The sequence below is a fragment of the Dendropsophus ebraccatus genome, chromosome 13 (assembly GCF_027789765.1).
Source record: "Dendropsophus ebraccatus isolate aDenEbr1 chromosome 13, aDenEbr1.pat, whole genome shotgun sequence".
Taxonomy (NCBI): domain Eukaryota; kingdom Metazoa; phylum Chordata; class Amphibia; order Anura; family Hylidae; genus Dendropsophus; species Dendropsophus ebraccatus.
The window spans coordinates 83,218,046-83,240,832 of record NC_091466.1 but is presented as its reverse complement, the minus strand read 5'-3'; the positions used below and the strand labels follow the sequence as shown (position 1 = coordinate 83,240,832).

At 50.6% G+C, this 22,787-nt stretch overlaps 2 protein-coding genes across 2 annotated transcripts in view; one reads left to right on the top strand and one right to left on the bottom strand.

Moving 5' to 3' along the window:
* ISCA2 (iron-sulfur cluster assembly 2) overlaps positions 1 to 4,842 on the bottom strand; it is a 6,023-nt gene extending 1,181 nt beyond the window's left edge. The window contains exons 1-3 of the mRNA XM_069950911.1: positions 4,750 to 4,842; positions 1,555 to 1,633; positions 1,368 to 1,483 (exon numbers count right to left, since the gene is read on the bottom strand). Of these exons, the coding sequence (XP_069807012.1) occupies positions 1,368 to 1,483; positions 1,555 to 1,633; positions 4,750 to 4,796 (242 nt within the window). The 5' untranslated portion in view covers positions 4,797 to 4,842. The remainder of the gene's footprint in view (positions 1 to 1,367; positions 1,484 to 1,554; positions 1,634 to 4,749) is intronic.
* On the top strand, positions 4,827 to 7,805 carry NPC2 (NPC intracellular cholesterol transporter 2). Its single transcript, XM_069950909.1, has 5 exons — positions 4,827 to 4,934; positions 6,449 to 6,535; positions 7,023 to 7,130; positions 7,201 to 7,373; positions 7,548 to 7,805. Exons 2-5 carry the CDS (start codon positions 6,457 to 6,459, stop codon positions 7,635 to 7,637), a joined length of 450 nt encoding a protein of 149 aa, XP_069807010.1. The 5' UTR covers positions 4,827 to 4,934; positions 6,449 to 6,456; the 3' UTR covers positions 7,638 to 7,805.
* The last annotated feature ends 14,982 nt before the right edge of the window (positions 7,806 to 22,787 follow it).

Sequence of the window (22,787 nt, the reverse complement as noted above, 5' to 3'; positions counted from 1 at the left end):
TCCACCCCCCCCTCCTCACCTGTCCTCCACCCCCCCCTCCTCACCTGTCCTCCACCACCCCCCTCCTCACCTGTCCTCCACCCACCCCCTCCTCACCTGTCCTCCACCCCCCCTCCTCCTCACCTGTCCTCCACCCCCCCTCCTCCTCACCTGTCCTCCACCCCCCCTCCTCCTCACCTGTCCTCCACCCCCCCTCCTCCTCACCTGTCCTCCACCCCCCCCCTCCTCACCTGTCCTCCAACCCCCCCTCCTCACCTGTCCTCCACCCCCCCTCCTCACCTGTCCTCCAACCCCCCCCCTCACCTGTCCTCCACCCCCCCCCCTCCTCACCTGTCCTCCACCCCCCCCCCTCCTCACCTGTCCTCCACCCTCCCCCCCTCCTCACCTGTCCTCCTCTTCCCCTCCCCCCGGCCTCCTCACCTGTCCTCCTCTTCCCCTCCCCCCGGCCTCCTCACCTGTCCTCTTCCCCTCCCCCCGGCCTCCTCACCTGTCCTCCTCTTCCCCTCCCCCCGGCCTCCTCACCTGTCCTCCACCACCCCCCTCCTCCTCACCTGTCCTCCACCACCCCCCTCCTCCTCACCTGTCCTCCACCCCCCCCCCTCCTCACCTGTCCTCCAACCCCCCCTCCTCACCTGTCCTCCACCCCCCCCCCCTCCTCACCTGTCCTCCAACCCCCCCTCCTCACCTGTCCTCCAACCCCCCCTCCTCACCTGTCCTCCACCCCCCCTCCTCACCTGTCCTTCTCTTCCCCTCCCCCCGGCCTCCTCACCTGTCCTTCTCTTCCCCTCCCCCCGGCCTCCTCACCTGTCCTCCTCTTCCCCTCCCCCCGGCCTCCTCACCTGTCCTCCTCTTCCCCTCCCCCCGGCCTCCTCACCTGTCCTCCTCTTCCCCTCCCCCCGGCCTCCTCACCTCTCCTCCTCGTCGCCCCACCCCGGCCTCCTCACCTGTCCTCCTCTTCCCCTCCCCCCCGGCCTCCTCACCTGTCCTCCTCTTCCCCTCCCCCCCGGCCTCCTCACCTGTCCTCCTCTTCCCCTCCCCCCGGCCTCCTCACCTGTCCTCCTCTTCCCCTCCCCCCGGCCTCCTCACCTGTCCTTCTCTTCCCCTCCCCCCGGCCTCCTCACCTGTCCTCCTCTTCCCCTCCCCCCCGGCCTCCTCACCTGTCCTCCTCTTCCCCTCCCCCCGGCCTCCTCACCTGTCCTCCTCTTCCCCTCCCCCCGGCCTCCTCACCTGTCCTCCTCTTCCCCTCCCCCCGGCCTCCTCACCTGTCCTCCTCTTCCCCTCCCCCCGGCCTCCTCACCTGTCCTCCTCTTCCCCTCCCCCCAGCCTCCTCACCTGTCCTCCTCTTCCCCTCCCCCCGGCCTCCTCACCTGTCCTCTTCTGTCACATTTGTGTCCAGGCAGAACTTATACTGGAACCCTGAGCAGCCTCCGCTGTCCACCTGAAGCCGCAGGAACTCGGGGCCACTGGTCACCTGCCGCAGCCTCTGTAATACAGACAAGATGGTGACCGGGAGGCCGACCTCCATATATCACGGGGGCGGGGCAACCTTCTTACCTTCACACAGCTCTCTGCCAGGTAAACTTCTCCGTCAGCCGCAACACGTAGAGGCCGAGTGCACAAGGAGACCAGACTCCTGCCGAGACCACAGACATCAGTATCCCAACTCATACTCAGCCTCCTCTATCTCCTCCTCAGCCTCTATCCTCCTCTATCTCCCTCCTCCACTATCCTCCGGCCTCCTCTATCCCCCCTCCTCCTCAGCCTCTATCCTCTGGCCTCCTCTATCTCCTCCGGCCTCTATCCTCCGGCCTCCTCTATCTCCTCAGCCTCTATCCTCCGGCCTCCTCTATCTCCTCAGCCTCTATCCTCCGGCCTCCTCTATCTCCTCAGCCTCTATCCTCCAGCCTCCTCCATCTCCTCAGCCTCTATCCTCCGGCCTCCACTATCTCCTCAGCCTCTATCCTCCGGCCTCCTCTATCTCCTCAGCCTCTATCCTCCGGCCTCCTCTATCTCCTCAGCCTCCTCTATCTCCTCAGCCTCTATCCTCCAGCCTCCTCTATCTCCTCAGCCTTTATCCTCCGGCCTCCTCTATCTCCTCAGCCTCTATCCTCCAGCCTCCTCTATCTCCTCCGGCCTCCTCTATCTCCTCAGCCTCTATCCTCCAGCCTCCTCCATCTCCTCAGCCTCTATCTCCTCCGGCCTCCTCTATCTCCTCAGCCTCTATTCTCCGGCCTCCTCTATCTCCTCAGCCTCTATCCTCCGGCCTCCTCTATCTCCTCATCCTCCTCTATCTCCTCAGCCTCTATCCTCCGGCCTCCACTATCTCCTCAGCCTCCTCTATCTCCTCAGCCTCCTCTATCTCCTCAGCCTCCTCTATCTCCTCAGCCTCTATCCTCTGGTCTCCTCTATCTCCTCAGCCTCTATCCTCCAGCCTCCTCCATCTCCTCAGCCTCTATCTCCTCCGGCCTCCTCTATCTCCTCAGCCTCTATTCTCCGGCCTCCTCTATCTCCTCAGCCTCTATCCTCCGGCCTCCTCTATCTCCTCATCCTCCTCTATCTCCTCAGCCTCTATCCTCCGGCCTCCACTATCTCCTCAGCCTCCTCTATCTCCTCAGCCTCCTCTATCTCCTCAGCCTCCTCTATCTCCTCAGCCTCTATCCTCTGGTCTCCTCTATCTCCTCAGCCTCTATCCTCCGGCCTCCTCTATCTCCTCAGCCTCTATCCTCCGGCCTCCTCTATCTCCTCCGGCCTCCTCTATCTCCTCCGGCCTCCTCTATCTCCTCAGCCTCTATCTCCTCCGGCCTCCTCTATCTCCTCAGCCTCTATCCTCCGGCCTCCTCTATCTCCTCCGGCCTCCTCTATCTCCTCCGGCCTCCTCTATCTCCTCCGGCCTCCTCTATCTCCTCCGGCCTCCTCTATCTCCTCCGGCCTCCTCTATCTCCTCAGCCTCTATCCTCCGGCCTCCTCTATCTCCTCCGGCCTCCTCTATCTCCTCCGGCCTCCTCTATCTCCTCCGGCCTCCTCTATCCCCTCCGGCCTCCTCTATCCCCTCCGGCCTCCTCTATCTCCTCAGCCTCTATCCTCCGGCCTCCTCTATCTCCTCCGGCCTCCTCTATCTCCTCCGGCCTCCCCTATCTCCTCCGGCCTCCCCTATCTCCTCCGGCCTCCCCTATCTCCTCCGGCCTCCTCTATCCTCCGGCCTCCTCTTATCTCCTCAGCCTCTATCCTCCTGCCTCCTCTATCTCCTCCGGCCTCCTCTATCCCCTCCGGCCTCCTCTATCTCCTCCGGCCTCCCCTATCTCCTCCGGCCTCCCCTATCTCCTCCGGCCTCCTTATCTCCTCAGCCTCTATCCTCCGGCCTCCCCTATCTCCTCCGGCCTCCTCTATCCTCCGGCCTCCTCTATCTCCTCCGGCCTCCTCTATCTCCTCCGGCCTCCTCTATCCCCTCCGGCCTCCTCTATCTCCTCAGCCTCTATCCTCCGGCCTCCTCTATCTCCTCCGGGCTTCCCTATCTCCTCCGGCCTCCCCTATCTCCTCCGGCCTCCCCTATCTCCTCCGGCCTCCCCTATCTCCTCCGGCCTCCCCTATCTCCTCCGGCCTCCCCTATCTCCTCCGGCCTCCCCTATCTCCTCCGGCCTCCTCTTATCTCCTCAGCCTCTATCCTCCTGCCTCCTCTATCCCCTCCGGCCTCCTCTATCCCCTCCGGCCTCCTCTATCCCCTCCGGCCTCCTCTATCCCCTCCGGCCTCCTCTATCTCCTCCGGCCTCCTCTTATCTCCTCAGCCTCTATCCTCCTGCCTCCTCTATCCCCTCCGGCCTCCTCTATCCCCTCCGGCCTCCTCTATCTCCTCCGGCCTCCCCTATTTCCTCCAGCCTCCCCTATCTCCTCCGGCCTCCCCTATCTCCTCCGGCCTCCTCTTATCTCCTCAGCCTCTATCCTCCGGCCTCCCCTATCTCCTCCGGCCTCCTCTATCCTCCGGCCTCCTCTTATCTCCTCAGCCTCTATCCTCCTGCCTCCTCTATCCCCTCCGGCCTCCTCTATCCCCTCCGGCCTCCTCTATCCCCTCCGGCCTCCTCTATCTCCTCCGGCCTCCCCTATCTCCTCCGGCCTCCTCTTATCTCCTCAGCCTCTATCCTCCTGCCTCCTCTATCCCCTCCGGCCTCCTCTATCCCCTCCGGCCTCCTCTATCTCCTCCGGCCTCCCCTATTTCCTCCAGCCTCCCCTATCTCCTCCGGCCTCCCCTATCTCCTCCGGCCTCCTCTTATCTCCTCAGCCTCTATCCTCCTGCCTCCTCTATCCCCTCCGGCCTCCTCTATCCCCTCCGGCCTCCTCTATCTCCTCCGGCCTCCCCTATTTCCTCCAGCCTCCCCTATCTCCTCCGGCCTCCCCTATCTCCTCCGGCCTCCTCTTATCTCCTCAGCCTCTATCCTCCTGCCTCCTCTATCCCCTCCGGCCTCCTCTATCCCCTCCGGCCTCCTCTATCTCCTCCGGCCTCCCCTATTTCCTCCAGCCTCCCCTATCTCCTCCGGCCTCCCCTATCTCCTCCGGCCTCCTCTATCTCCTCCGGCCTCCTCTATCTCCTCCGGCCTCCTCTATCTCCTCCGGCCTCCTCTATCTCCTCCGGCCTCCCCTATCTCCTCAGCCTCTATCCTCCGGCCTCCTCTATCTCCTCAGATGAATAAGAGCAGCGGGATCGGTGCCCGGAGCTCCCGGTGCCTCCGCCGCCTCATACGTCACATCCGCTCTCACCTCCGGCCCGGCCGCAACCAAGAGCACAGCAGACGCGCGGCCGCCATCCCGCCACTGACCACGCCCACCACCTCTGATTGGCAGCTAGCACGAATCACGTGACGTCAGAGAACTAATGCGGAAGGGCGGAACGGCCCGAAGTCACGAGATCTGATCCGGAAAGCGACGAAGAAAGTGGCCGAGAGGTAAGTGCGGAGACCGGGGGAAGACGGAGGGAGAACCGGGGGAAGACGGAGAGAGAACCGGGGGAAGACGGAGAGAGAACCGGGGGAAGACGGAGAGAGAACCGGGGGAAGACGGAGGGAGAACCGGGGGAAGACGGAGGGAGAACCGGGGGAAGACGGAGAGAGAACCGGGGGAAGACGGAGGGAGAACCGGGGGAAGACGGAGGGAGAACCGGGGGAAGACGGAGAGAGAACCGGGGGAAGACGGAGGGAGAACCGGGGGCCAGAGGAGGGGGGGTGTATGGGGATAGGGTCTGTGGGGGGGGGGGAGGGGGGTGTATGGGGATAGGGTCTGTGGGGGGAGGGGGGTGTATGGGGATAGGGTCTGTGGGGGGAGGGGGGTGTATGGGGATAGGGTCTGTGGGGGGAGGGGGGTGTATGGGGATAGGGTCTGTGGGGGGGGGGGGGGGGAGGGGGGTGTATGGGGATAGGGTCTGTGGGGGGGGGGGGGGGAGGGGGGTGTATGGGGATAGGGTCTGTGGGGGGGGGGGGGGAGGGGGGTGTATGGGGATAGGGTCTGTGGGGGGGGGGGGGAGGGGGGTGTATGGGGATAGGGTCTGTGGGGGGGGGGGGGAGGGGGGTGTATGGGGATAGGGTCTGTGGGGGGGGGGGGGAGGGGGGTGTATGGGGATAGGGACTGTGGGGGGTGGGGGGAGGGGGGTGTATGGGGATAGGGTCTGTGGGGGGGGGGGGAGGGGGGTGTATGGGGATAGGGTCGGTGGGGGGGGGGGGGGAGGGGGGTGTATGGGGATAGGGTCTGTGGGGGGGGGGGGGGAGGGGGGTGTATGGGGATAGGGTCTGTGGGGGGGGGGGGGAGGGGGGTGTATGGGGATAGGGTCTGTGGGGGGGGGGGTGGGGGGTGTATGGGGATAGGGTCTGTGGGGGGGGGGGGGGGGGGGGGTGTATGGGGATAGGGTCTGTGGGGGGGGGGGGGGGGGGGGGTGTATGGGGATAGGGTCTGTGGGGGGGGGGGGGGAGGGGGTGTATGGGGATAGGGTCTGTGGGGGGGGGGGGAGGGGGGTGTATGGGGATAGGGTCTGTGGGGGGGGGGGGGAGGGGGGTGTATGGGGATAGGGTCTGCGGGGGGGGGGGGGAGGGGGGTGTATGGGGATAGGGTCTGTGGGGGGGGGGGGGAGGGGGGTGTATGGGGATAGGGTCTGTGGGGGGGGGGGGGGAGGGGGGTGTATGGGGATAGGGTCTGTGGGGGGGGGGGGAGGGGGGTGTATGGGGATAGGGTCTGTGGGGGGGGGGGGAGGGGGGTGTATGGGGATAGGGTCTGTGGGGGGGGGGGAGGGGGGTGTATGGGGATAGGGTCTGTGGGGGGGGTGTATGGGGATAGGGTCTGTGGGGGTCTTATGACTGGCTGGACCCTCTGGTGGTTATTATGAGCTGATGATGGGAGTGATAGAGGAGGAGGGGGCGGGGGATGGCAGCAGGTGGCAGCAGTAACCCTCCCTCTGCTCCCTCTCTTGCAGTCGGTATCATGTCTCTGGGCCGTGTGGTGGTGCTCCTCCTTCTGGTCCCCGTGGTGTTGTGCGAGCCGTTGGTGTACAAGGACTGTGGTGAGTGTACATTGTAGGGGGGGAGGTGAGTGGTGAGTATACATCATGAAGGGGGGGGCGGGTGAGTGGTGAGTATACAGCCCGGGGGGGGGGGGGGGGGGGGGCAGTGGTGAGTATACAGCCCGGGGGTGGGGGGGAGTTGGAGTGGTGAGCATACGGGGGGGGGGTGAGTGGTGAGTATACGGGGAGGGGTGAGTGGTGAGTATACAGCCCGGGGGTGGGGGGGAGTCGGAGTGGTGAGCATACGGGGGGGGTGAGTGGTGAGCATACGGGGGGGTGAGTGGTGAGTATACGGGGGGGGGGTGAGTGGTGAGTATACGGGGGGGGGGGGTGAGTGGTGAGTATACGGGGGGGGGGGGGTGAGTGGTGAGTATATACGGGGGGGGGGGGGGGGGGGGTGGTGAGTGGTGAGTATACGGGGGGGGGGGGGGGGGGGGGTGAGTGGGGTCCCTGGCGATCTGGCTCTTACCTGGTCTCCCTCCTGCAGGCTGTGATCGGGGGAAGCTGATCAGTGTGGACGTGTCCCCGTGCCCTAAACAGCCATGTCCCCTGGTTAGAGGCAGCACCTACACCATAAACGTCACCTTCACCAGCGGTAAGTACTGCCCCCCGCCCTGCGCCCCCCCCTGCAGGATCAGTCACCGACAGCCTTCTGTTCTGTGCAGGTGAGGTCACCCCGAGCTGCTCCGCTGTGGTCTACGGCCTGATACGGGACCTCCCAGTGCCATTCCCTCTCCCAGAGTCTGATGGGTGCAAAAGTGGAATCTCCTGCCCCCTACAGAGTGGAACCACCTACACCTACCTCACCAAGATGTACATCAAGCCGCTGTACCCCAAGGTAAGAAGAGGGGGTGTCCCCCGGTGGCTATGGTTAGGTGATGTCCCCCGGTGGCTATGGTTAGGTGATGTCCCCCGGTGGCTATGGTTAGGTGATGCCCCCCGGTGGCTGCTGTGGGGGGGGGGGGGGCGTTCCCCGGACTGTTACCCCCTCATGTTGCCCCTTATCTTGCAGATGAGGCTGGTGGTGGAGTGGGAGCTGCGAGACACAGACAACAAGAACCTGTTCTGCTGGGAGATCCCGGTGCAGATTGTGGATGCCTGACTCCGCCCCCAGCCCCCCGGTTTTAACCCTCCGCTTGCCGATGACTGCTGTGCAGTTTAACAATCCACAATGAAGAAGAAAAAAAATCTGTGTTAATTTTTTTAATAAAACTTTTTTCCATTGCTGATTAACCCCGTGCTGGAAACTAATAAAGCGTGGCCTCCACTTCCTGTGCCTCCTGAGTGATGATATATCCGGGGGGGAGTTCTCCTCACACCATCCCGAACCCCTCGCAGCCCTCACTGATGGCGAGCTTCAGCATCCTGTGCATCTCCTCGTAGGAGTCGTAGGTCGGCAGACAGAGCTGGTTAAAGCTGCAGAGAAAACAGGGATGTGGTTAGTGATGTGGCGTCCCACTGTGTACATAGACCACCGCCCACTGTGCACACAGGCCACCGCCCACTGCGCACGCAGACCACCGCGCACGCAGATCACCGCGCACACAGACCACCGCCCACAGACCACCGCCCACAGACCACCGCCCACTGTGCACACAGACCACCGCCCACTGTGCACACAGACCACCGCCCACTGTGCACACAGACCACCGCCCACTGTGCACGCAGACCACCGCACACGCAGACCTAGAACACAGACCACCGTCCACCACTCACACAGACCACCGCCCACACAAACCACCACTCACACAGACCACTGCCCACCACTTACACAAACCACCACTCACACAGACCACCGCCCACACAAACCACCACTCACACAGACCACTGCCCACCACTTACACAAACCACCACTCACACAGACCACCGCCCACACAAACCACCACTCCAGACCACCGCCCACCACTTACACAAACCACCACTCACACAGACCACCGCCTGCACTGCGCATGTTGCACAACTCTTTGAGTGTTCTAGGAATGTCCTGGAAAAGCAAACAGAAGCTAAACAAAGTACAAGAAGGCGAGACAAGGGCTTCCCTCTACACAGACGATGAGAGGCCTGTGCACCCCGCCTCCCCCGCTATTACCACAATGGGATATAGAGGGGGGAGGAATGGATGAGCCTCCATTACCACACTGATATATGGGGTACAGGAAGCGGCAAATGGCTCCTCCATGTGTTGGATGTGGGTGACCTCTGGGGATGGGGTGTCCATCTACCTCCAATGCTCAGGACTTTAGGGGTCGAGTTTTTATATATATGGACATAATGGCGGCCGTGCGTCTGGTGGGGATTTCTTTCATTAAGTTGGTTGTGAGGCTCTTGATGAAACACAAATTCTTTCTGTATGAGGTGACATTCTATCTCCATGGCTGTAAGTAATATTGGGAGCACAAATTTATCTATCCCCCCCCAACCCCCCCCCGCCGCCGATAATGTACTTCCACCCTCCATCCCCCCCGCCGATAATGTACTTCCACCCTCCATCCCCCCCGCCGATAATGTACTTCCACCCTCCATCCCCCCCGCCCATAATGTACTTCCACCCTCCCCCCCGCCGATAATGTACTTCCACCCTCCATCCCCCCCGCCGATAATGTACTTCCACCCCCCCCGCCGATAATGTACTTCCACCCTCCATCCCCCCCGCCGATAATGTACTTCCACCCTCCACCCCCCCCCCCCCGCCGATAATGTACTTCCACCCTCCATCCCCCCCGCTCATAATGTACTTCCACCCTCCACCCCCCCCCCCCGCCGATAATGTACTTCCACCCTCCATCCCCCCCGCTCATAATGTACTTCCACCCTCCATCCCCCCCGCTCATAATGTACTTCCACCCTCCATCCCCCCCCCCCGCCGATAATGTACTTCCACCCTCCATCCCCCCCGCCGATAATGTACTTCCACCCTCCATCCCCCCCCGCCGATAATGTACTTCCACCCTCCATCCCCCCCGCTCATAATGTACTTCCACCCTCCATCCCCCCACTGATGTACTTTTACCATCTATACATTAGTATGGGAGGATTATAGATTATCTTCTGGAAGGGCTCCCACTCCACAATTGGTGACTGCATTGACTATGTTAATAGTAACCCATTGATTCTAATGGAGCCATGTAATGGAAGGGCGGACCACGCCGCCTCAGTGCTTCACCCCCAGCCCGGTGAACAGAACGGCGCCATACATGGGAACCGGGCCATGGGTCAAAAAAGACACTTAAAGCAGGGCTGGGGGATCCCTCATTATCCTGTCACCCTGGATGCCCTTCTATCCTGTGCCCGCTCCTCTCATCTACCATTCTATCCTATGGTAAGAGCCCTTCTATCCTGTGCCCGCTCCTCTCATCTACCATTCTATCCTATGGTAAGAGCCCTTCTATCCTGTGCCCGCTCCTCTCATCTACCACTCTATCCTATGGTAAGAGCCCTTCTATCCTGTGCCCTCTCCTCTTATCTACCACTCTATCCTATGGTAAGAGCCCTTCTATCCTGTGCCCTCTCCTCTCATCTACCACTCTATCCTATGGTAAGAGCCCTTCTATCCTGTGCCCGCTCTTCTCATCTACCACTCTATCCTATGGTAAGAGCCCTTCTATCCTGTGCCCACTCCTCTCATCCACTCTATCCTATGGTAAGAGCCCTTTTATCCTGTGCCCGCTCTTCTCATCTACCACTCTATCCTATGGTAAGAGCCCTTCTATCCTGTGCCCACTCCTCTCATCCACTCTATCCTATGGTAAGAGCCCTTTTATCCTGTGCCCACCCCTCTCATCTACCACTCTATCCTAAGGTAAGAACCCTTCTATCCTGTGCCCACTCCTCTCATCTACCACTCTAGCCTATGGTAAGAGCCCTTTTATCCTGTGCCCGCTCCTCTCATCTACCACTCTAGCCTATGGTAAGAACCCTTCTATCCTGTGCCCACTCCTCTCATCTACCACTCTATCCTATGGTAAGAGCCCTTCTATCCTGTGCCCACTCCTCTCATCCACTCTATCCTATGATAAGAGCCCTTCTATCCTGTGCCCGCTCCTCTCATCTACCACTCTAGCCTATGGTAAGAGCCCTTCTATCCTGTGCCCACTCCTCTCATCCACTGTATCCTATGGTAAGAGCCCTTCTATCCTGTGCCCACTCCTCTCATCCACTGTATCCTATGGTAAGAGCCCTTCTATCCTGTGCCCACTCCTCTCATCCACTGTATCCTATGGTAAGAGCCCTTCTATCCTGTGCCAGCTCCTCTCATCTACCACTCTATCCTATGGTAAGAGCCCTTCTATCCTGTGCCCACTCCTCTCATCCACTGTATCCTATGCTAAGAGCCCTTCTATCCTGTGCCTGCTCCTCTCATCTACCACTCTATCCTATGGTAAGAGCCCTTCTATCCTGTGCCCGCTCCGTTCATTTACCACTCTATCCTATGGTAAGAGCCCTTCTATCCTGTGCCCTCTCCTCTCATCCACTCTATCCTATGGTAAGAGCCCTTCTATCCTGTGCCCGCTCCTCTGATCTACCACTCTATCCCATGGTAAGAGCCCTTCTATCCTGTGCCCACTCCTCTGATCTACCACTCTATCCCATGGTAAGAGCCCTTCTATCCTGTGCCCGCTCCTCTCATCCACTCTATCCTATGGTAAGAGCCCTTCTATCCTGTGCCCACTCCTCTCATCTACCACTGTAGCCTATGGTAAGAGCCCTTCTATCCTGTGCCCACTCCTCTCATCTACCACTCTATCCTATGGTAAGAGCCCTTCTATCCTGTGCCCACTCCTCTCATCTACCACTCTATCCTATGGTAAGAGCCCTTCTATCCTGTGCCCGCTCCGTTCATCTACCACTCTATCCTATGGTAAGAGCCCTTCTATCCTGTGCCCACTCCTCTCATCTACCACTCTATCCTATGGTAAGAGCCCTTCTATCCTGTGCCCGCTCCGTTCATCTACCACTCTATCCTATGGTAAGAGCCATTCTATCCTGTGCCCACTCCTCTCATCTACCACTCTATCCTATGGTAAGAGCCCTTCTATCCTGTGCCCACTCCTCTCATCTACCACTCTATCCTATGGTAAGAGCCCTTCTATCCTGTGCCCACTCCTCATCGACCACTCTAGCCTATGGTAAGAGCCCTTCTATCCTGTGCCCACTCCTCTCATCCACTCTATCCTATGGTAAGAGCCCTTCTATCCTGTGCCCGCTCCTCTCATCTACCACTCTATCCTATGGTAAGAGCCCTTCTATCCTGTGCCGACTCCTCTCATCCACTCTATCCTATGGTAAGAGCCCTTCTATCCTGTGCCCGCTCCTCTCATCTACCACTCTATCCTATGGTAAGAGCCCTTCTATCCTGTGCCCACTCCTTTCATCTACCACTGTAGCCTATGGTAAGAGCCCTTCTATCCTGTGCCCACTCCTCTCATCTACCACTCTATCCTATGGTAAGAGCCCTTCTATCCTGTGCCCACTCCTCTCATCTACCACTCTATCCTATGGTAAGAGCCCTTCTATCCTGTGCCCACTCCTCTCATCCACTGTATCCTATGGTAAGAACCCTTCTATCCTGTGCCCACTCCTCTCATCCACTCTATCCTATGGTAAGAGCCCTTCTATCCTGTGCCCACTCCTCTCATCCACTGTATCCTATGGTAAGAGCCCTTCTATCCTGTGCCCACTCCTCTCATCTACCACTCTATCCTATGGTAAGAGCCCTTCTATCCTGTGCCCGCTCCTCTCATCTACCACTCTATCCTATGGTAAGAGCCCTTCTATTCTGTGCCCGCTCCTCTCATCTACCACTCTATCCTATAGTAAGAGCCCTTCTATCCTGTGCCCACTCCTCTCATCTACCACTCTATCCTATGGTAAGAGCCCTTCTATCCTGTGCCCTCTCCTCATCGACCACTCTAGCCTATGGTAAGAGCCCTTCTATCCTGTGCCCACTCCTCTCATCTACCACTCTATCCTATGGTAAGAGCCCTTCTATCCTGTGCCCTCTCCTCATCGACCACTCTAGCCTATGGTAAGAGCCCTTCTATCCTGTGCCCGCTCCTCTCATCTACCACTCTATCCTATGGTAAGAGCCCTTCTATCCTGTGCCCACTCCTCTCATCTACCACTCTATCCTATGGTAAGAGCCCTTCTATCCTGTGCCCACTCCTCTCATCTACCACTCTATCCTATGGTAAGAGCCCTTCTATCCTGTGCCCTCTCCTCATCGACCACTCTAGCCTATGGTAAGAGCCCTTCTATCCTGTGCCCACTCCTCTCATCTACCACTCTATCCTATGGTAAGAGCCCTTCTATCCTGTGCCCGCTCCTCTCATCTACCATTCTATCCTATGGTAAGAGCCCTTCTATCCTGTGCCCACCCCTCTCATCTACCACTCTAGCCTATGGTAAGAGCCCTTCTATCCTGTGCCCTCTCCTCTCATCTACCACTCTATCCTATGGTAAGAGCCCTTCTATCCTGTGCCCGCTCCTCTCATCCACTATATCCTATGGGATTGGCTATATAAGCCTTTTTGCTTGATGTCTGATATTACCCCAGCAGCTCCTTTTTTTTTCCTAACTCAGAATTCACCCAACGTCATTAAAGGGGTACTCCACTCATACATGCCCATGGTGAGACAATAACAAGTATGGAGGGAATTGTTTATCTTTTCAGTCTCCTTCCCCCAGTTTTCAGCTGCCGCTTTTTGTTGTGTGTGAGCTTTTCTCTCGGTCTCCCCCTCCTACCCCTTCCTCCTTTCTGAGACAGCTGATGTAAGAAGTCCTTGGCCGGCTCTATTTGCAACATTGTAGCATGTGTTCCAACACCCCCTATCCTGCATCTAGTATGGGAGGAGCGCCCAGCTAAGGGGGAATACCTGGACACATCTAGAGGACCTGCAAAAACACATGGCCGAGTCCAACACCCCCTATCCTGCATCTAGTACGGGAGGAGCGCCCAGCTAAGGGGGAATACCTGGCCACATCGAGAGGACCTGCAAAAACACCCCCTATCCTGCATCCAGTACGGGAGGAGTGCTCAGCTAAGGGGGAGTACCTGGCCACATCGAGAGGACCTGCAAAAACACATGGCCGAGTCCAACACCCCCTATCCTGCATCTAGTACGGGAGGAGCGCCCAGCTAAGGGGGAATACCTGGCCACATCGAGAGGACCTGCAAAAACACCCCCTATCCTGCATCCAGTACGGGAGGAGTGCTCAGCTAAGGGGGAGTACCTGGCCACATCGAGAGGACCTGCAAAAACACATGGCCGAGTCCAACACCCCCTATCCTGCATCCAGTACGGGAGGAGCGCCCAGCTAAGGGGGAATACCTGGCCACATCGAGAGGACCTGCAAAAACGCATGGCCGAGTCCAACACCCCCTATCCTGCATCCAGTACGGGGAAGAGTGCCCAGCTAAGGGGGAATACCTGGCCACATCGAGAGGACCTGCAAAAACACATGGCCGAGTCCAACACCCCCTATCCTGCATCCAGTACGGGGAAGAGTGCCCAGCTAAGGGGGAATACCTGGCCACATCGAGAGGACCTGCAAAAACACATGGCCGAGTCCAACACCCCCTATCCTGCATCCAGTACGGGAGGAGCGCCCAGCTAAGGGGGAATACCTGGCCACATCGAGAGGACCTGCAAAAACACATGGCCGAGTCCAACACCCCCTATCCTGCATCCAGTACGGGAGGAGCGCCCAGCTAAGGGGGAATACCTGGCCACATCGAGAGGACCTGCAAAAACACATGGCCGAGTCCAACACCCCCTATCCTGCATCCAGTACGGGAGGAGCGCCCAGCTAAGGGGGAATACCTGGCCACATCGAGAGGACCTGCAAAAACACATGGCCGAGTCCAACACCCCCTATCCTGCATCCAGTACGGGAGGAGCGCCCAGCTAAGGGGGAATACCTGGCCACATCGAGAGGACCTGCAAAAACACATGGCCGAGTCCAACAACCTCCGGTGTAAAAGCCGCAGAATTGAAAGAAAAGGATGAAGATGCTAGATGAGAGCGGGAGAAGCCACAATCCAATTCCTGCCCTCCCCATCCTCTACGGCCGTAGTTCTCAATAAAGCACCAAGCACAGGATGGGCGAGAGATGGACGTCCAGCAACGTCCTCTCTATCAATAACAAATGATTTACTAACTAGACAAACCGTCCACCTCTTTCCCAGCACAGTCTGCAGTATAGAAGCCATCGGCCGAGGGACAATAACTTGGAGCTATAACATCCACCACTCACACTCACAGGTTTTTATCTTTTCATCTTTTTCTCATTGTATATTTTGCCTCCATTTCCCATTATTTTATGTTCTATTGTCACCGTGTATTGTATTACTACAGCTATTAGGCCAAGCTTATATATGCTACTAAATAGATAGAATAAACTCTAGATTTGCCTTTTCCTATCACTTTCTATTTCATTGAGATTTTTTTTTACTTTCACAAGGGAGATTGGTAGAGAGACTGCTGCTACTACTGCTACTACTACTACTACACTATACTACTACACTATACTACTACACTATACTACTGCTACTACTACTACTACTACTACTACACTATACTACTGCTACTACTACTACTACTACTACTACACTATACTACTACTACTACACTATACTACTACACTATACTACTACTACTACACTATACTACTGCTACTGCTACACTATACTACTGCTACACTATACTACTGCTACTACTACTACTACTACTACTACACTATACTACTGCTACTACTACTACTACTACACTATACTACTGCTACTGCTACACTATACTACTACTGATACTACTACACTATACTACTGCTACTACTACTACACTATACTACTGCTACTACTACTACTACTACTGATACTACTACTGCTACACTATACTACTGCTACTACTACTACACTATACTACTGCTACACTATACTACTGCTACTACTACTACACTATACTACTGCTACACTATACTACTACTACTACTACTACACTATACTACTACACTATACTACTGCTACACTACACTACTGCTACTATTACTACTACTGATACTACTGCTACACTATACTACTGCTACTATTACTACTACTGATACTACTACACTATACTACTGCTACTACTGCTACACTATACTACTGCTACTACTACTACACTATACTACTGCTACACTATACTACTACTACTACTACACTATACTACTACTACACTATACTACTGCTACTACTGCTACACTATACTACTGCTACTATTACTACTACTGATACTACTGCTACACTATACTACTGCTACACTATACTACTGCTACACTATACTACTGCTACACTATACTACTGCTACACTATACTACTGCTACACTATACTACTGCTACTACTACTACTACACTATACTACTACACTATACTACTGCTACTATTACTACTACTGATACTACTACACTATACTACTGCTACTACTACTGATACTACTGCTACTACTACACTATACTACTGCTACTATTACTACTACTGATACTACTACACTATACTACTGCTACTACTGCTACACTATACTACTACTACTACACTATACTACTGCTACTACTACACTATACTACTGCTACTATTACTACTACTGATACTACTACACTATACTACTGCTACTACTGCTACACTATACTACTGCTACTACTGCTACTACTACTACTACTACTACTACTGCTGCTACTACTACTACACTATACTACTGCTACACTATACTACTACTACTACACTATACTACTGCTACTACTACACTATACTACTGCTACTACTACTACTACTACACTATACTACTACTGCTACTACTACACTATACTACTGCTACTATTACTACTACTGATACTACTGCTACACTATACTACTGCTACACTATACTACTACTACTACACTATACTACTGCTACTACTACTACTACTACACTATACTACTGCTACACTATACTACTGCTACACTATACTACTGCTACACTATACTACTGCTACTATTACTGCTACTGCTACACTACTACTGCTACTATTACTGCTACTGATACTACTACACTATACTACTGCTACACTATACTACTGCTACTATTACTGCTACTGCTACACTATACTACTGCTACTATTACTGCTACTGCTACACTATACTACTACACTATACTACTGATACTACTACACTATACTAATACTACACTATACTACTACTACACTATACTACTGCTACACTATACTACTGCTACTACTACTACTACTGATACTACTACACTATACTACTGCTACTATTACTACTACTGATACTACTACACTATACTACTGCTACTACTACTACTACACTATACTACTGCTACTACTACACTATACTACTGCTACTACTACACTATACTACTGCTACTACTACACTATACTACTGCTACTATTACTACTACTGATACTACTACACTATACTACTGCTACTACTACTACTACTACTGATACTACTACACTATACTACTGCTACTACTACTACACTATACTACTGCTACTATTACTACTACTGATACTACTACTGCTACACTATACTACTGCTACTATTACTGCTACTACTACTACACTATACTACTGCTACTATTACTACTACTGATACTACTACACTATACTACTGCTACTACTACTACTGCTACTACTACTACTACACTATACTACTGCTACTACTACTACTACTACACTATACTACTGCTACACTATACTACTGCTACTACTACTGATACTACTACACTATACTACTGCTACTACTACACTATACTACTGCTACACTATACTACTGCTACTACTACTGATACTACTACACTATACTACTGCTTCTATTACTACTACTGATACTACTACACTATACTACTGCTACACTATACTACTGCTACTACTACACTATACTACTACACTATACTACTGCTTCTATTACTACTACTGATACTACTACACTATACTACTGCTACACTATACTACTGATACTATTACTACTACTGATACTACTACACTATACTACTGCTACTACTACTGCTACACTATACTACTACTGATACTACTGCTACTATTACTACACTATACTACTACTGATACTACTACACTATACTACTGCTACTACTACACTATACTACTGCTACACTATACTACTGCTACTACTACTGATACTACTACACTATACTACTGCTACTACTACTGATACTACTACACTATACTACTGCTTCTATTACTACTACTGATACTACTACACTATACTACTGCTACACTATACTACTGATACTATTACTACTACTGATACTACTACACTATACTACTGCTACTACTACTGCTACACTATACTACTACTGATACTACTGCTACTATTACTACACTATACTACTACTGATACTACTACACTATACTACTGCTACTACTGCTACACTATACTACTACTGATACTACTACACTATACTACTGCTACTATTACTACTACTGATACTACTACTACTACACTATACTACTGATACTATTACTACTACTGATACTACTACTACTACACTATACTACTGATACTATTACTACTACTGATACTACTACTACTACACTATACTACTGCTTCTATTACTACTACACTATACTACTACTACTACACTATACTACTGCTACACTATACTACTGCTACTACTACTGATACTACTACACTATACTACTGCTTCTATTACTACTACTGATACTACTACACTATACTACTGCTACTACTACTGCTACACTATACTACTACTGATACTACTACACTATACTACTGCTACTATTACTTTTACTGATACTACTACTACTACACTATACTACTGATACTACTACTACACTATACTACTACACTATACTACTGCTTCTATTACTACTACTGATACTACTACACTATACTACTGCTTCTATTACTACTACACTATACTACTACTACTACACTATACTACTGCTACACTATACTACTGCTACTACTACTGATACTACTACACTATACTACTGCTTCTATTACTACTACTGATACTACTACACTATACTACTGCTTCTATTACTACTACACTATACTACTACTACTACACTATACTACTGCTACACTATACTACTGCTACTACTACTGATACTACTACACTATACTACTGCTTCTATTACTACTACTGATACTACTACACTATACTACTGCTACACTATACTACTGCTACTATTACTGATACTACTACTACTGCTACTATTACTACTACTGATACTACTACACTATACTACTGCTACTACTACTGCTACACTATACTACTACTACTGATACTACTGCTACTATTACTACACTATACTACTACTGATACTACTACACTATACTACTGCTACTACTACTGCTACACTATACTACTACTGATACTACTACACTATACTACTGCTACTATTACTACTACTGATACTACTACACTATACTACTGCTACTATTACTACTACTTATACTACACTATACTACACTATACTACTATTACTACTACTACTACACTATACTACTGCTACTACACTATACTACTGCTACTACTACACTATACTACTGCTACTACTACACTATACTACTGCTACTACTACTACACTATACTACTGCTACTACACTATACTACTACTACACTATACTACTACTACACTATACTACTACTAATACTACACTATACTACTACTACACTATACTACTACACTATACTACTGCTACTACACTATCCTACTACACTATACTACTGCTACACTATACTATACTACTACACTATACTAATACTACTACTACACTATACTACTACTACTACTACTACACTATACTACTGCTACACTATACTACTGATACTACTACTACTACTACTACTATTACTACTACTGATACTACTACACTATACTACTGATACTATTACTACTACTGATACTACTACTACTACACTATACTACTGCTTCTATTACTGCTACACTATACTACTGCTACTACACTATACTACTGCTTCTATTACTGCTACACTATACTACTGCTACTACTACTACACTATACTACTGCTACTACACTATACTACTGCTACTACTACTGCTACACTATACTACTGCTACTATTACTACTACTGCTACACTATACTACTGCTTCTATTACTACTACACTATACTACTGCTACTACACTATACTACTGCTACTACTACTGCTACACTATACTACTGCTACACTATACTACTGCTACACTATACTACTGCTACACTATACTACTGCTACTATTACTACTACTACTGATACTACTACTGCTACTATTACTACTGCTACACTATACTACTGCTACACTATACTACTGCTACTATTACTACTACTGATACTATTACTGCTACTGATACTACTACTGCTACACTATACTACTGCTACTATTACTACTACTACTATTACTACTACTGCTATACTATACTACTACACTATACTACTGCTACTATTAATGCTACTGATTCTACTACTGCTACACTCTACTACTGCTACACTATACTACTGCTACACTATACTACTGCTACACTATACTACTGCTACTATTACTACTACTACTACACTATACTACTGCTACACTATACTACTACTACACTATACTACTGCTACTACACTATACTACTGCTACTACTACTACTACACTATACTACTGCTACTATTACTACTACACTATACTACTGCTACTACTACTACACTATACTACTGCTACTACTACTGCTACACTATACTACTGCTACACTATACTACTGCTTCTATTACTACTACACTATACTACTGCTACTACTACTACACTATACTACTGCTACACTATACTACTGCTACACTATACTACTGCTACACTATACTACTGCTACTATTACTACTGCTACACTATACTACTGCTACACTATACTACTACTACTGCTACTACTATTACTACTACAACTACTACACTATACTACTGCTACTATTACTACTACTGCTACACTATACTACTGCTGCTATTACTGCTACTGATACACTATACTACTGCTACACTATACTACTGCTTCTATTACTACTACTGATACTACTACTGATACTACTACTACTACACTATACTACTGCTTCTATTACTACTACACTATACTACTGCTACACTATACTACTGCTACTATTACTACTACTGATACTAGTACTGCTACACTATACTACTGCTACTATTACTACTACTGATACTAGTACTGCTACACTATACTACTGATACTATTACTACTACTGATACTACTACTGCTACACTATACTACTGCTACTACTACTACTACTGATACTACTACACTATACTACTGCTACTACTACTGCTACACTATACTACTACTACACTACTGCTACTATTACTACTACTGCTACACTATACTACTACTACACTATACTACTGCTACTATTACTACTACTGCTACTACTACACTATACTACTGCTACTGCTACACTATACTACTGCTACTATTACTACTACACTATACTACTGCTGCTATTACTGCTACTGATACACTATACTACTGCTACACTATACTTCTGCTACTATTACTACTACTGATACTACTACTGCTACACTATACTACTGCTTCTATTACTACTACTGATACTACTACTGCTACACTATACTACTGCTACACTATACTACTGCTACACTATACTACTGCTACTATTACTACTACTGATACTACTACTGCTACACTATACTACTGCTACTACTACTACTGATACACTATACTACTGCTACTATTACTACTATTACTACTACTGATACTACTACTGCTACACTATACTACTGCTGCTACTGCTACTATTACTGCTGCTACACTATACTACTGATACTACTATTACTACTATTACTGCTACTGATACTACTACTGCTACACTATACTACTGCTACTATTACTACTACTGATACTACTACTGCTACACTATACTACTGCTTCTATTACTACTACACTATACTACTACTACACTATACTACTGCTACACTATACTACTGCTACACTATACTACTGCTACTACTACTGATACTACTACACTATACTACTGCTTCTATTACTACTACTGATACTACTACACTATACTACTGCTACTGCTACACTATACTACTGATACTATTACTACTACTGATACTACTACACTATACTACTGCTACTACTACTACACTATACTACTACTACTGCTACACTATACTACTACTGATACTACTACACTATACTACTGCTTCTATTACTACTACTGATACTACTACACTATACTACTGCTACACTATACTACTGATACTATTACTACTACTGATACTACTACACTATACTACTGCTACACTATACTACTGATACTATTACTACTACTGATACTACTACACTATACTACTGCTACACTATACTACTGCTACTATTACTACTACTGATACTACTACTACTACACTATACTACTGCTTCTATTACTACTACACTATACTACTGCTACACTATACTACTGCTACACTATACTACTGCTACTATTACTACTACTGATACTACTACTGCTACAACTACTACTGCTACACTATACTACTGCTACACTATACTACTGCTACTATTACTACTATTACTACTACTGATACTACTACTGCTACACTATACTACTGCTGCTACTGCTACTATTACTGCTGCTACACTATACTACTGATACTACTATTACTACTATTACTGCTACTACTACTGCTACACTATACTACTGCTACACTATACTACTGCTACTACTATTACTACTACTGCTACTACTACTGCTACACTATACTACTGCTACTATTACTACTACTACTACACTATACTACTGATACCACTACTGCTACACTATACTACTGCTACACTATACTACTGCTACACTATACTACTGCTACTATTACTGCTACTGCTGCTACACTATACTACTGCTACTATTACTACTACTATTACTACTACTGCTACACTATACTACTGCTACTATTACTACTACTGCTACACTATACTACTGCTACACTATACTACTACTGCTACACTATACTACTGATACTACTACTGATACTATTACTACTACTGATACCACTACTGCTACACTATACTACTGCTACTATTACTGCTACTATTACTACTACTGCTACACTATACTACTGCTACACTATACTACTGCTACACTATACTACTACTGCTACACTATACTACTACTGCTACACTATACTACTACTAATACTACACTATACTACTACTACACTATACT